Below are 14,452 nucleotides of genomic sequence, written 5' to 3' on the forward strand. Positions count from 1 at the left end.
GATAGATAACAGTTGACACGAGAAGATACTGTTATTTGTAATAGCCACGATCTCTTGAAATTCCTCTGAGTGCCTTCTCAGAGCTTTGTAGAGAGGCATCACTCTCTTTTCCCTTTATTCTTTGCAAAATCTTGGCTTACTAAATATTTGGAGATAATGAAATTCTTGTTGATATGAAAGATATTAAAATACAGTGTAGTTAAAAAAAAAACCCTAACTTCCTTCTGTTCATTACATTTATAATTTAAAATTAAATTACAGTTGTGAACTTACCAAAGGCAATTTGTTCTGGATTTTGTTTTGTTTTTATAATTGCTACCCAGCTTTGCCAGGACTTGATAATATTATTAGCTGGGGCCATTTCTAAATGATAACTATGTATTTATAATGAATGTTTTGCTTTTTCTTAAACAGAATATACATCTTGTTGTGAAATGGCTGGGCACCTTGGAGATACTTGTGGATAAATACAGCAAAGGAAGTCACTGTGACTATCGTCTTTTTATCAGTGCTGAGCCTGCTCCAACTCCTGAAGAGCATGTTATACCTCAAGGGATTTTAGAAAACTCTATTAAAATTATTAATGAACCTCCTATAGGAATGTTGGCTAACCTTCATGCTGCTCTCTACAATTTTGACCAGGTAATAATATTACATGTGTGTGTGTCTGTGTGCGTATGTATTTCTCTTAAAAGTCAACCAATAGTTTTATCTGTATCAAAGGATGATCTATTCTGGAATTAAGAAATTGAAGGAATTACATAATTGAAGGACTTCGTTTCCCTCTTTCAATTACAGGCATCTTATTACATAGCCTTTTACAGTATTGAGAATAATATCACTACGACAGGAAGCATGTACAGTAGATCTCTTTTTTCACCTCAGTTAATGACAAATAGCTGCATCTAGCATAGTTTTATATATACATTGTTATATGTAATTTGTATATTATGTTTGAGATTTAGGATGCTACTTACTATATATATAGAGCGTTCTGCTAAATGCTTTTAGTCAGTCTGTTTTTGCAGTCAGATGGGCAGCAAACAGAATAGGTTTGTTGGGGCCAATTGGAATAAACAGCCTGTCCATTAAATTATATCTGATCTATAACTGAAATATTAGATAGATGACATGGAGGAATGCAGTGTTATCCTAAACTGCATGCAGTTTTGAGTAATGTCTAATCTGCCAAATAATAGTGCAGTGGATCATGCCTATATTAAAAATAGGAATATAATAGCACTTACATTTTACTGATGCTTCGGTTGCTGTGGTAACAATTCTATTGTTTTTTAAAAAACATTTTTGCTAAACTGAATATACTTGCATATTTTTGCTCCTAGACTACACTTTGTGAAAAATGTAATTACTGCTTATATATAGAAAACACAGTTGTAAACTCTAACACCTCTTGTTGATATGTGATTTGATACAAATATTCTGTTTTCATATTTCTTTGTTATCAGGATACACTTGAGTTGTGTACACGAGAACAGGAGTTCAAAACTATTTTCTTTTCTCTGTGCTATTTTCATACCTGTGTTGCTGGGAGAGTAAAATTTGGACCTCAAGGATGGAATCGAAGATACCCTTTTAATATGGGAGACCTCACCATCTGTGTTAATGTGCTCTACAATTATTTAGAGGCAAACACTAAAGTAAGAACTAAAAGATTTAAGTAATTTCTTGACAAAAGCATATCTTTTAATTTGGGTATTTAGAAATGAGTAAACAAGAATGTAATCATTTTCCTTTAAAAGTAGATGGAAATTTGTCTATTGTTGATCAGGCAGTTCAAACAATTCTCATAGAGGATATGTAAACTTACTAACATAGGTTGAAGTGGTTCAGTGATACTGGCTTAGCTAAAATAAACAAACAAGTAAATAAATAAATAAAATTGTCCTTCATTATATTAGCAAAAACAGTGGTTTATACATGCATATGTGCCAGATTCATTAGGCAGGTAATGAAGCATTTGTACAACTATAATTACATACAGCAGATCTGACAGTTCATAACACTGCATTAATAATCACTACAATTAATTCTGATCATAAAAACAATTTAGAACACATTACATATATAAATAATGGTGCATTTCTTCCATGTGTCATTATTATGTATTAAGAAGGCCACCTTGTTGTGACTTTCTTAGGCACATTCCCACTGAATTCGGGTTTAAAATTAGATGACTTTATGATTAGTTGCCAGTTGGAAAAACCATTCATGTCGGTAATATAGTCTTCTGAGCTTTTTATACATATGTGTAAGAATATCTGTAGAGATACATGTATAAAGATGAAAGCTTTACTGCAACAAATTTTGTGGCACTTGTGAAATAATTTTTTTTAACATACACTTCACTACCATAATTCTTTATAAATTAATATCTATATTTGGTAAGTTATAATAAAATAATGACAAATGACAGCCAGTTTTATATAGTGGTTAAAGCATCAGGCTAGAAATTAGAAGGTGTTGAGTTCTGGTCCTGATTTAGGCAAGAAGACAGCTAAGTGACTTTTCGCCAGTCATTTTTTCTTAGTCCTCAGAAGAAGGCAATGGCAAATCACATTTGAAAAACCATGATAAGGTTTTTGCCAATCTTTCTAGAACTGAAAGAAAGTGACTGACTCAAGGCTCCTGCTAACTAATATAGATACCTATTTATAAAGCATTGTGTTAGTGAAGTCAATTTTCAAATTCCACAAAATTCCATAAAACCATTGTCTTTATTCATGTACCTTTACAAGTATTCTTACACACATATATAAATGTATATAAGTAATACCTCCTTTAAAAACCTTGGTCCAGCTGGCCCAGCTGGTAAGACCTCGCAGAGGCTCCTTTCCAGGGTTACAGGTGAAGATGGTCAACAGTTTTGAAGGCAGTAGAGGGCTTTATGCCCCAATGACAGATAAAACAGTAGAACCATCTTCTAGGACAGCGGTTGTCAACCGGTGGGCCGTGGCCCACTGGTGGGCCATGAGAAAATTGTGGTGGGCTGCAGAGAAATCTCACCCCCAGAGCACCCCAAAGCAATTAATCCAGGCTGCGCAGAAACACAAGGCTGCGTCACCCACACGGCCCATGGGAACCCTCCCTGCCCACTCACTACTTACCCGGTAAACTTGGCTGCTAAATTGCTATTTTTCCTTTTTCTGACCATCATCTGTTGTGCTGTGCTGGGAGATTTATATTAGCTAGGAAGCAGGAAATGGTTGGATTTCTTGCTTTCTAGCTAGTCTTTAGATCTTCAGCTCTGCTTGAACCTTAGGACTGAAGGTTTGCTTGCAAGCAAATTCAGTGAAGACTCACTGCAAGCAAATTTGAGAGACTGAGCTAACCAATGGCAGATAGAGAGATCACTGAATGATTCTGTGAGCAACTCAATCTGCCTGATTTTGGGTAAAAGTTGCTCTTTTTTTATAAAAAATCCAATATTTACATACATGGTATGTTGTGAGTTAATTTTGTGAGTTTGCTTGCTAGCAAATTTTATGAGTTTGCTTGCAAGCAAATTTTATGTGACAGACTGAGCCAGCCGATGGCAGATAGATAGATCTTTGAATGAATCTGTGATTCTGTGAGCAACTCAATCTGCCTGTCTGCTTTGCCTGATTTTGGGTAAAAGTTGCTTTTTTATATAAAAAATTCAATATTTATATAAATACTTATAATATTTACATACAAGCCAGGCCCAGACAGTCACATGACCACCAAGCCACACCCACAAATTAGGCCACACCCGCAGAACCAGTTAGTGGTCCTTGGGATCTAAAATTATGAGTTTGGTGGTCCCTGAGGTCCAAAAGATTGGCGGCCCCTGTTCTAGGAGATGCGAAACTGATTTCAAACCTCCAATGATTTATGGTTGTATCTATTATTGGAAAAGGCTTCAGGAGTCAACCTCAAGGAAAAACCCAGAGCTGGAGTGCTGGAAGCAGTTCATGATTTTATACAATCATTTAAATTCGTCCATGATGAAAGGGCTTTTGGCGAGATCAGCAAAAGGATCTTTGGACTTGGGCTCGGCTGCCAAGGCCTGCTCACACTCGTCTAACTCCTCTTCTGGCTCCGGCTTCTTCTCCTCTTTCTTCTCTACTTCCTTCTCCTCCTTCAGTGTTTTCTCCTTCTTGGAGGATTCCTTCTTAGGTTGGTTCTCTGCAAACTTCTTGGTGTCAAACTATGCCATCTTCTCACACAGCTTCAAGTCCCCCAGGATGGCCTTGAACTGGGGCTGGTTTATGCAGGTCACAAACAGTTCACATTTTCATATGGCTGGTGGAAGGGGGGCTCCAGCACCTGCTTGTAAAGCCAGAGCAGAGTGCAGACCACTGTGATATCTGCCAGTGTTATACACTTCCCAACCAAAATGTGCGGGTCTTCAGGTGAGAATCAAGCAGGCTCAAGATCCATTTCACTTCCTCTTTGGCATACTCTGTAGCCTGCTTGTTATATTGCATGATGCCAAGTGTGGGGAAGACCCAGGTACTGGCTGAGGACACAATGTCATTGTCAACAAAGCTCACCCACTGAAGGACCTGGGAAGCTGCCTCTTGAGTTGTGCCTCGTAGTTCCTCGTTGCTGACGTAGTGCATGATGGCATTGCTCTCGAATATGCAAAATCCATCTTCTCCTTTGAAGGCCAGAACCTTTCCAACTGGGAATTTTTTCAGAAATTCAGGAGCCTTGTTGGTCTGCCCAAAGTGGAACTGGGGTGGCATGGAGAGGACTTTGATCTTGGCCCTGCTGTATTGAGCAGCGATGAGGGCTTTGAATGCCCACCAGTTCTTGGAATAATTGTAGAGAGTCCCGGCCACCGCCATCTTAGCGAGGATAGGAAAATCATGTTCTGATAATTCCTGTGATGCAGCTGGAACTAATCGTATCAGCTCTTTCGTTCCATTAGACTATTTCAGTGAAATGGAGAGGGGGGAATCTGCTGCTTGGGTAACAGTTTTTCCTCCCTATTAAATTACCCAGGCCTCGTGCTCTAGAGGGGACATTCCAGCTTTGCATACAGCATTGAAACAATATGGAAAGTGGCAGTTACCAGTTTCATAGCACAATACCATAGTCTTGAGACTGAAGGATGCCAATTCAATTCAATTCAATTCAATTCAATTCAATTCAATTCAATTCAATGTATAAATGGCTTAACATACTATATCATCCGCATGGTTGCCAGGAGTAAAATCTGTCTTGAAGGAACAGTCACAATAAGGTGTTAAGAGCAAGTTCTTTTCTTGTGCTTTAGGAAGAAGAATGTGTTTAAGAGGGTAGTCTCTGAGAATGGTTGTTTTCTTGCAGACATTTCATTATCCAGACCAAGTAGCATCATGAACATCTGCAAGAAAACATCTAAGTTCAGAGAGCACCAGGGTCTCTCATGTAATTATTTTATTGTCCTGCCACTCCAGAATTGACTGTTATGTATAGTTTATATCTATTCATCATAATTATAATTTAATAATAATTAATAATTATAATTATGCTTTTTTTGACACCCTTTTATGTTACCTTTCCCCAAAAAAGGCAATGACTAAATTGATTTTATATTTAAATCTGTATTTAATTATATTCAAGACCTTTGGTGGGCTTATGTAACTTCAATGTAATCATGCCAATCTTGCTATGGAGGCCTCAACCCTGGGAGTTGAAATTTACATATTGATAGGACATTGAAGCTATGGAAGATTGATGTAAGACTACTGTTTTTAAATTGTCTTACATACCATATGAACGTTTTTGTCCTTTTTTTTTAGCCAATTGGTGTTGATGTTTTAAGCATAAAATTATAGACTTGGAAATTAATATAGTTTGATTTTTTTAATATATATATTTTCATTACTTTGCTGAAAACATTTTGTAGTCTAAATTTTGTAGAATTTAGAAATTTACATTTATATTCTACAGGATAGAATACATAAGTGATTCATATCAAAGTTCAGGAATTTATCCTATTTGAAACAAGTGAACTGGTTTCTTTTAACTACGTTTTCAAAAATATTTTTTCTTAAATATAAGAAGCGTCATCTTAATCACTCTGATGAAATTACTGGAATACAAACATGTCTGTTTTTTGCTGAAACAACACATTACATAACATGCTCATTATTCTCCAGAAATGAAAATGTTTCAATTCATATTAAGGAAATAATTAAAAAAACATTAGGACATTTTAAAAATTCACAGCGATTTGGTTCATGTAATCATTGCTTTTTCTTTATACTATTATGTTTTATGTGCTGAGTCACTCTAATAACTGCAGAAGATAATCCATTACTATATAACATGTTTCCAGAGCAGGTTATTCTCATGCTCCAATTATAAATCTAATTTTGTGAAAACCAAAAGTATAGTATAGCATAACAATTATTGAAATCTTAAAGGCTTAAGAATTTTGTTGTGCTGATGAAGTCACCAATTTTGTTCAATACCATGATCACAAATAACATTATTTTGTCCTTTAGAAGACAAGTTTATTATTACTGATTTGATTATGTCCATAGGTTCCATGGGAAGATTTGTGTTATCTCTTTGGTGAGATTATGTATGGTGGACACATCACTGATAACTGGGATCGCAGACTGTGCCATACATATTTGGAAGAATTTATGAAACCTTCACTGGTAATAATTTATAGCAATGGGGGAGGTTTTGTTGGCTTCATTTTGTTGGCAAGACTTTGTATACACATTATTTTACATGGAGAGAAAGAAAGAAATACATAGACAGAAATGCATGCTGATGATACATTAGATGTATGATGGGCAGCAGTTTGGCTGCCTTTTATTAATTTGGAGATTTCAAAATGGAACTATTGCTTGTTAAATGAAAGAGAGAAACTGAGCCACTCCATTTTAAAAATAATTTTTAGACTTGCATTAAAATGTGCTGCAACTTCCAAAAAAGCCAATGCAGTCTTAGGCTATATTAACAGAGGACAGAATGAAGATCACATGAAGTGTTAATACCACTTTATAATGCCTTGCTGCAACATCCATACTTGGAAATTGCATCAAGTTTTGGTTGCTATGATCTAAAAAAGATATTGAGACACTAGAAAGAGTGCAGAAAAGAGCAATAAATACAATTATGGAACTAGACCTAAAACATACAAAGGATGATTATATGAAGTGGCTATGTCTAGTTTAATTTTTTTAAAGGACTAGGGATGATTGCATTGTTCCAATATCTCAGGGGTTGCCCCAAAGAAGAGTGAGTCAACTTATTTTCCAAAGCATCTATAGGCAGGAGAAGAAGCAATGGATGGAAGCTACTGTAATCAAGAAGAGAAGCAGCCATACAACTAGGGAGAAATTTCCTGACAGTTAGAATCAGTGGAACAACTTGCCTCCAGAAGTTTTGTTCCAACACTAGAGGTTTTTAGGAAGAGATTAGACAATCATTTGTCTAAAATAGTACAGAGTTTCCTGATTGAGTGGGGGTTGGACTAGAAGACCTCCACGGTCCCATTAATTTCTGTTATTCTGTTAAAATATTGATAAGTGATTTTGATAGAGTGTTTGGTGTTGTAACAGTAAGTTGCAATAAGAAGTGTACTTACTTATATTGGGGGTCATTGTGAGATGAATTAAAATTGAAACACAAATGTATTAAGTTGTTTAATTGTTTGATGAAGACTTGTATCACTCATCACTGATTGCTGCAGTTCAGAAAGTATGCAGCGGACAAGATGCACAAAAGGCAGCTAGTCAAATTTTGAAAAGGAGATCTAGAGTGACTCACTCCTCTACAAAGAAAGGTTACAACATATGAGGACTTCATAGTTTATGAAAACAAAAAGATTAAGTACAGACTAGAAGTTTTAAAAAGTGGTTACATAAATTCCTTTTACTTTTATACTTTTAAAACCTAAGTTTATATAACGTAGTCTTCAACTTATGGTCACAATTGAGCCTAATTTTTTTATTGCTAAGTGAGACATTTATTAAGTGAGTTTTGTCCAACTTTATGACCTTTCTTGCCACCCTTGCTAAGTGAATCACTGCAGTTCTTAAATTAGTAACACAGTTCTTAAGTGAATCTGGCTTCCCCATTGACTTTGCTTGTCAGAAGTTCACAAAAGATGACCGCATGACCCCAGGACACTGCAATGGTCATAAATGCAAATCAGTTGTCAAGTGTCTGAATTTTGATCACGTGACCATGGGGATGTTTCAGCAGTTAAATGTGTAAAAAAATAGTCATACGTCATTTTTTTCTCTGCCATTGTAACTTTGAGAGATCACTAAATGAACTGTTGCAAGTTGAGAACTACCTGTAATTACTTTCAAAATCAAAGTTTATATAATTACAGTAAAGTCAGATAATAGGAAATTTAGGTCAAAAAAGAAAGAATTTCACACAGAAAAAAATGCAGAATTTGCTATCACAAAATGCTGGTTCTTCACCAACTCTGGACAGGCTTTAAAGTATATAAATAAACTAAAGTTGAATAAGATTATATCAGGATCTATTAGTGATGAAAACAATATGCAATATTCAGAAAGTCAGTATATGTCTAAATACCACTTTTTGGAGAAAGTTGTTATGTTCCTTAGCCCTTGGCTTTTAAAGAAACATGATACTGAATTAAACCACATTTGGTCTATCCTAAAAGAGCTCTTACAACTACAGCCTAAGTCAGAATCATGTCTAGTGAAACTCCAGTGATGCTAAGGGGGTAAAAATACCAAATTGGCATATACTGCAGCCTTAGCACACTGTCTTTTCCAAGTATTAGGCATAGAGTTAGAGGTGGGAGGAGGGGAGGGCAAATCTAGCACCAAAAGTTCATCTGTGATACGGAATACAGAGAGCCTTAAGGCCACTCCATCTTCACCATCTCATGTTGGAAGTGTCTCCCGTGATGAAGGCAAAGTGAGTTTGCTTGCATTTATTCGCTCCTTAATGAGTAGGTTTTCATATGTCAGAAAGCCACATTCAGTTTAACACAATTGGAAGTCAATTGGAAAGCCTAGGAGTGAGTTACCATGGAGATGGGGAAAGATAAACACTACTGTACTTCTGACCTCCACTGAAGCTGATTTCTCTACATGACAGCTGAGGTCAAGGGGGCAACGTGGGAAGCTCATTCCATCGGTACCTCGTCTGTATCTAGCCCAAGGGTAGGAATTGCTATTTCTAGATGAGGTAGTCCATTAACCTTCATAGCCTGTTTTTTCTTTCAAATAGGTGTCAAATATAGGGATTAACCTGAAAGAAATGATGGAAATTAGATGCCTTTGGTTAACCAAGCTTGAATGTGGGTCTACTTAAATATTCCAAAACAGAATAATATCTTTTGGTTTAATTGAACAATGGTCTCTCCCCACATAAATCATGAAACAAAAATTTGTTCAATGACAGGCAAACATAAAGAAAGATCTAGAACTACAGGATTTCCTATGCATTTTTTGTTCTCATGTTAAAGTTTCACCTAAATGAGATGATTGGTAAAATGGGAGGGATATGGTTGTATATTACTACCATGTTCTACTTGGAATATTAGGTATATTTTGGGAGCAAAAGCTTCTCTGCTTTAGGATTATTGGTAAATTATAGCATATGCAGTGATGGGATGCTTCCGGTTCTGCCCAGTTCTAAAGAACCAGTAGCTCTGAAGAGCAGCAGACACTGAACCAATTCTGTGTTTGCTGCTGTTTGGCCCACCCACCCACCGGGCTCTTACCTGTCCTTTATTTCCTGCTTTTTCAACCTCAGCTATTTTACGCAGCACAGCTGAAGTTGAAAAAGCAGGAAAAAAGAGGCTTTTCAAACGCTGCGCACCTGCACACTGCACTTTTCAGCTGTCCAGGTGGCTCAGCTTAAGGTTTTTTTACACGCACACACAGCGCGCATCAGGCGTAGTCTGATGTAGTCACTGAGCCGGTAGTAACACCGATTGAATCCCATCCCTGGGCATATTTCTATCCATAGAAAATTTACGTACAAACAATATCCTGATTGAAATAAATGCTGAGCAACTAGGTAAACTGTGAAATGATCTGAGGAAGGACTAATCTAACATGTATGTTCTACTTTTCAATTGGGAGCTACATAGCTGTTTGCTTCCAGTTTTCATCATAATAATTATATACATTAGGGCTGATAAGAGAATAAGTTAATAAGCCTAAAGTTCCCCAGGAGCTGGGCATCTCTACTCCTAATCTAAGAAAAGTAGCAGAAATATTGGCTTGACATTTTAATCAGCGTTTAAAGCTTTCCTCCTTTCAACAACTCAAGTTGTTCCTTTTTGTGGTCCTGGATTTCCAAAATAGTTTTCCATTAATTACTTAATTAATGTGCAGGACTTACATGGCTGCCTATCTCATATAATGTTTCTAGATAACTCACAACAAACCATACAAACATGGTTAAAAACAAAAATACCTTTCCCTCCAGTTCTGGCCAACAATCTGGCATCTCAATCCCTATCCTAACCCAATGTTTGGGGAAAAGATAAGTAATCCTAGTCACGTGGAAGGCTAAAAGGGTGGGATCGCTTAGATTTCAGATAGGAGTCTGTTTCAAAGGGCTTGAGTGGCCGCTGAGAAGGTGTGACTCTGAAGTCCCATCAGATGGCAACATTTAAGATAAAGAATATGGATTCTGCTCACCCCATGAATGTTGAAGATTGAAATAAGGAAGGATACTCTAACAAAACAACTTTCCTGTACATGAGGCTATTATGCTTGCACTGTAAGGTATTCTTCATTGGTGAATTCAAATTACTGAATACCAGGATTGGATCCAAAGAGAGAAACGTGGTATTACACCAAAAGGGAATAGCCTTATCCCCTTCTTACAACCACTGGATGACATTTCAATTTCTCCAGAAATCTTATAAACATGAGAACGAAGTTAGAAAGATATAAAGTAGTTTTTCATCTCATAAACTATTTGGTACATGGTCTGATCTTGATGAAAACAAATCACTGGGGTTTGATGGATTACATCCCGCTGTAGAGGTCATCTCAGAACCACTGCACCATATCTTTCAAAAATCCTGGAGCACCGGGGAACTACCAGAGGACTGGAAAAGAGCTGATGTGGTTCCCATCTTTAAAAAAGGGGAAAAAAACAGACCCAGGAAACTATAGACCAATCAGCCTAACATCAATACCTGGGAAGATACTGGAAGATAATAAAAAAACAGATCTGCTAGAACATCTAGAAACAAGTAAAGTAATAACTAGCAGTCAGCACAGGTTTGTTAAAAACAGATTATGACAAATCAATCTTATTTCATTCTTCAACAAAATGACTAAATTAGTAGACCAGCCAAATACTATGGACATAATATATTTAGATTTCAGCAAGGCATTTGACAAAGTAGACCACAACCTACTTCTTAGTAAGCTAGAAAAAGTGGAATAGATAGCACCACCACTAGATGGATTCGCAACTGGCTGGTAAACCGTACTCAACGAGTAGTCCTTAATGGGTCTAAGTCTACATGGAGGGAAGTAAGCAGTGGGGTGCCACAAGGTTCCATTTAGGCCCAGTACTCTTCAATATCTTCATTAACGACTTAGATAAGGGAATAGAAGGGGAATTTACCAAGATCATACTAAGCTGGCAGGAATGTCTAACACCCAAGAAGATAAGCTCAAGATCCAGATGGATCCTGACAGACTAGACTGGGCCATATCTAACAAAATGAAATTCAATATGGAGAAAAGTAAAGTCTTACACTTAGGGGAAAAAAAACCTAAAGTACACATATAAACCAGGCTCAATAGCAGTAACTGAGAGAGGGATCTTGGAGTCTTAGTGAACAACCAGCTAAATATGAGCCAGCAGTGTGCAGCAGCTGCCCAAAAAGCTAATGTAATCCTAAATTGTATTAACAGAGGCATACAATCAAGATCAAGGGAAGTACTAATACAATTCTGTAAAGTAAGACCACACTGAGAGTACTGCATCCAGTACTGGTCATCACTTTATAAAAAAGATGTTGAGACTCTAGAAAAAATACAGAGAAGAGCAGGATGATTAGTGGACTGGAGACTAAAACATATGAAGAACAGTTACAGGCACTGGGCATGGCTAGTCTAGTGAAGAGAAGGACCAGGGGAGACATGATAGTGGTCTTTCCAATATTTGAGGGGCTGCCATAGAGAGGAAGGGGTCAAGCTATTTTCTAAGGTGCCTATAGGCCAGACAAGGAATAATGGATGGAAACTGAACAAGGAGAGATTTAACCTTGAAATAAGGAGAAACTTTCTGACAGTGAGAACAATCAACCAATGGAACAGCTTGCCCTCGAAAATTGTGGGAGCGCCATCACTTGAGACTTTCAAGAAGAGATTGGACTGCCATTTGTCAGAAATGGTGTAGGGTCTCCTGCTTGGGCAGGGGGTTGGACTAGATGACCTACAAAGTCTCTTCCAACTCTGATTATCTGTTAAACAGTAGGAAAATAGGTTTCAGAATCTGTTAATCTGTATCCTTGCAATTCACAGTAGTGCATAGATAAACAGCTAGAGTCATGGGCAATCCATTGGAAGAGAAGCATAAAAGAGTTTCATTTTGTTCATCTTTGATACTTCAAAATTCTAATGTTGTTTAGTGCATTTTGAAAATTTAAAGAAAAAATGTGACAGTGTAGACCAACCTTTTCTTCATCACGGACCCTCCTTGAAATACCTTGTGTGGCTACTGACCATGGCCGTGGAGCACCAAGACTTAAGTTTTAAATCATAATATTTCTTCAAGCCTTCATGAACCCCCTGTGATGATAACATGGCCCTTTTGGAGTCTGTGGATAGATTAAAAACCACTGGTATAGACTGTTACGTATTTAATTAATCCACAAGAATAAACCAAGTCATGTGGTCATAAATTAGATAGATAACCATATGTATAGGGATAACCTAGATAATAAATAGGGAGAAATAGATAACCACATGTATTTTGATGAATTTTAAAAACTGCTGCTTACTCAAGAAAGCTGATATGCAGATGGAGCATACTTGCCTTAAAATACAATTTGCAATCTTATGCTTGTGAAAGGATTGGGATTAAAATTTATATATAATATTTATTATTATATATATATATATATATATATATATATATATATATATATATATATATATATATATATATATATATATATATATATATATATATATATATAATTCTGTAATAGATTAAGGATATAGAAGAAAACCATCAGATAACTTTTCTTGTACTTTTACAAAGTGGATATTGTTATGATATAGTAAGTCCAAAGCTAAATAAACTCATAAATTTAAATGTTATTTTAAAATATTAGAATTAATTTGAATTTAAACAAGGCATATAAGCTATATAGATAAAATGTTTTCTAGAGTAGCTGTATAGGAAAATATATGGTGATATAATCATGTTACGTTAAAGACTGACAAATGTGGGAAAATATCTCATTAAAATTTGTTAACGCATAATAATTTCCCTGTGACAGAATAGTACTTGCTCCTGATTCATTCTTGCTTCTTGTTATTTAGAAGAATATAAAGTTATTATGGCTTTTACTATTTAAAGGCAACTTCTTTAACCAGATTTCATCCTGAGATGTTTGTATTGTACCATTATGGATAAGAGAGATGGCTTCCTACTTGAAAAATAATCTATTAAAACTACTACAATAAGAAATAAGAATTTTACACTTTCACTGACAGTATCTCAAAACACTGAATAGATTTTGCCTGAAGATGAAAAATGCTCTTTTTCTAATCACAGCTTGAGGGAGATTTCACTTTGGCTCCTGGTTTTCCATCTCCTCCCAATCTGGATTATATTGGCTACCACAAGTATATTGATGAAATGTTGCCCACTGAAAGTCCTACATTGTATGGTCTCCATCCTAATGCTGAGATAGATTTCTTAACAGTTCTGTCTGATAACCTATTCCAAACTCTGCTGGAAATGCAACCTAGAAATCTGCTTGCTGGAGAAATTATAGGACAGTCATTAGAAGAAAAGGTGAGACTGCTAATGTTTATTCCATAATACCTTCACAGAACCAGAATAATTCATAATTTTAATGCAATCAGAATTAAAACTTCGTTCCTCCTAAACACAAGTGTTTGATAAGTAGGGATGTGAGAATTGCATAAACTGTTCCAAATAGGGAAGAATTAGTTTTAGTCCATGCCTAAACTGAAACATTTATTTTTTTTCATCCATATGGGATGAAGCAGAAGCAGCAGGGAGGGGTGGCATGGAGCCAGGAAGAAAACGTCATGGACATTAATGATGGTTCAAAGGACATAAAAAAGGAAAGACTTTGAGAGATCAGTAGACCAGATCAGGAAATGCTGAGGGGAGGAAGAGCGAAAAGGGCAGTTCACACAATTAACCTTTATGGTCCCATAAAACCCACTCTAATTTTGTTTTATTTGAACAATCAAAATATTTTGGGGTTTTTTTCTTTATGATGGACTACAGTTAA

General features: G+C 36.2%; 1 protein-coding gene and 1 pseudogene across 1 annotated transcript in view; one reads left to right on the forward strand and one right to left on the reverse strand.

Moving 5' to 3' along the window:
- The window catches only part of DNAH11 (dynein axonemal heavy chain 11), a 191,623-nt gene that overhangs the window by 172,839 nt on the left and 4,332 nt on the right, over positions 1–14,452 (forward strand). The window contains 4 exon segments of the mRNA XM_087918377.1: positions 415–642; positions 1,467–1,658; positions 6,519–6,638; positions 13,741–13,983. Coding sequence (XP_087774503.1) covers positions 415–642; positions 1,467–1,658; positions 6,519–6,638; positions 13,741–13,983 — 783 coding nt within the window.
- Positions 3,968–4,846, reverse strand: LOC113440158 (elongation factor 1-gamma pseudogene; annotated as a pseudogene).

The sequence above is a fragment of the Pseudonaja textilis genome, chromosome Z (genome assembly GCF_049901715.1).
Source record: "Pseudonaja textilis isolate UNSWEBS1 chromosome Z, rPseTex1.2, whole genome shotgun sequence".
NCBI lineage: Eukaryota > Metazoa > Chordata > Lepidosauria > Squamata > Elapidae > Pseudonaja > Pseudonaja textilis.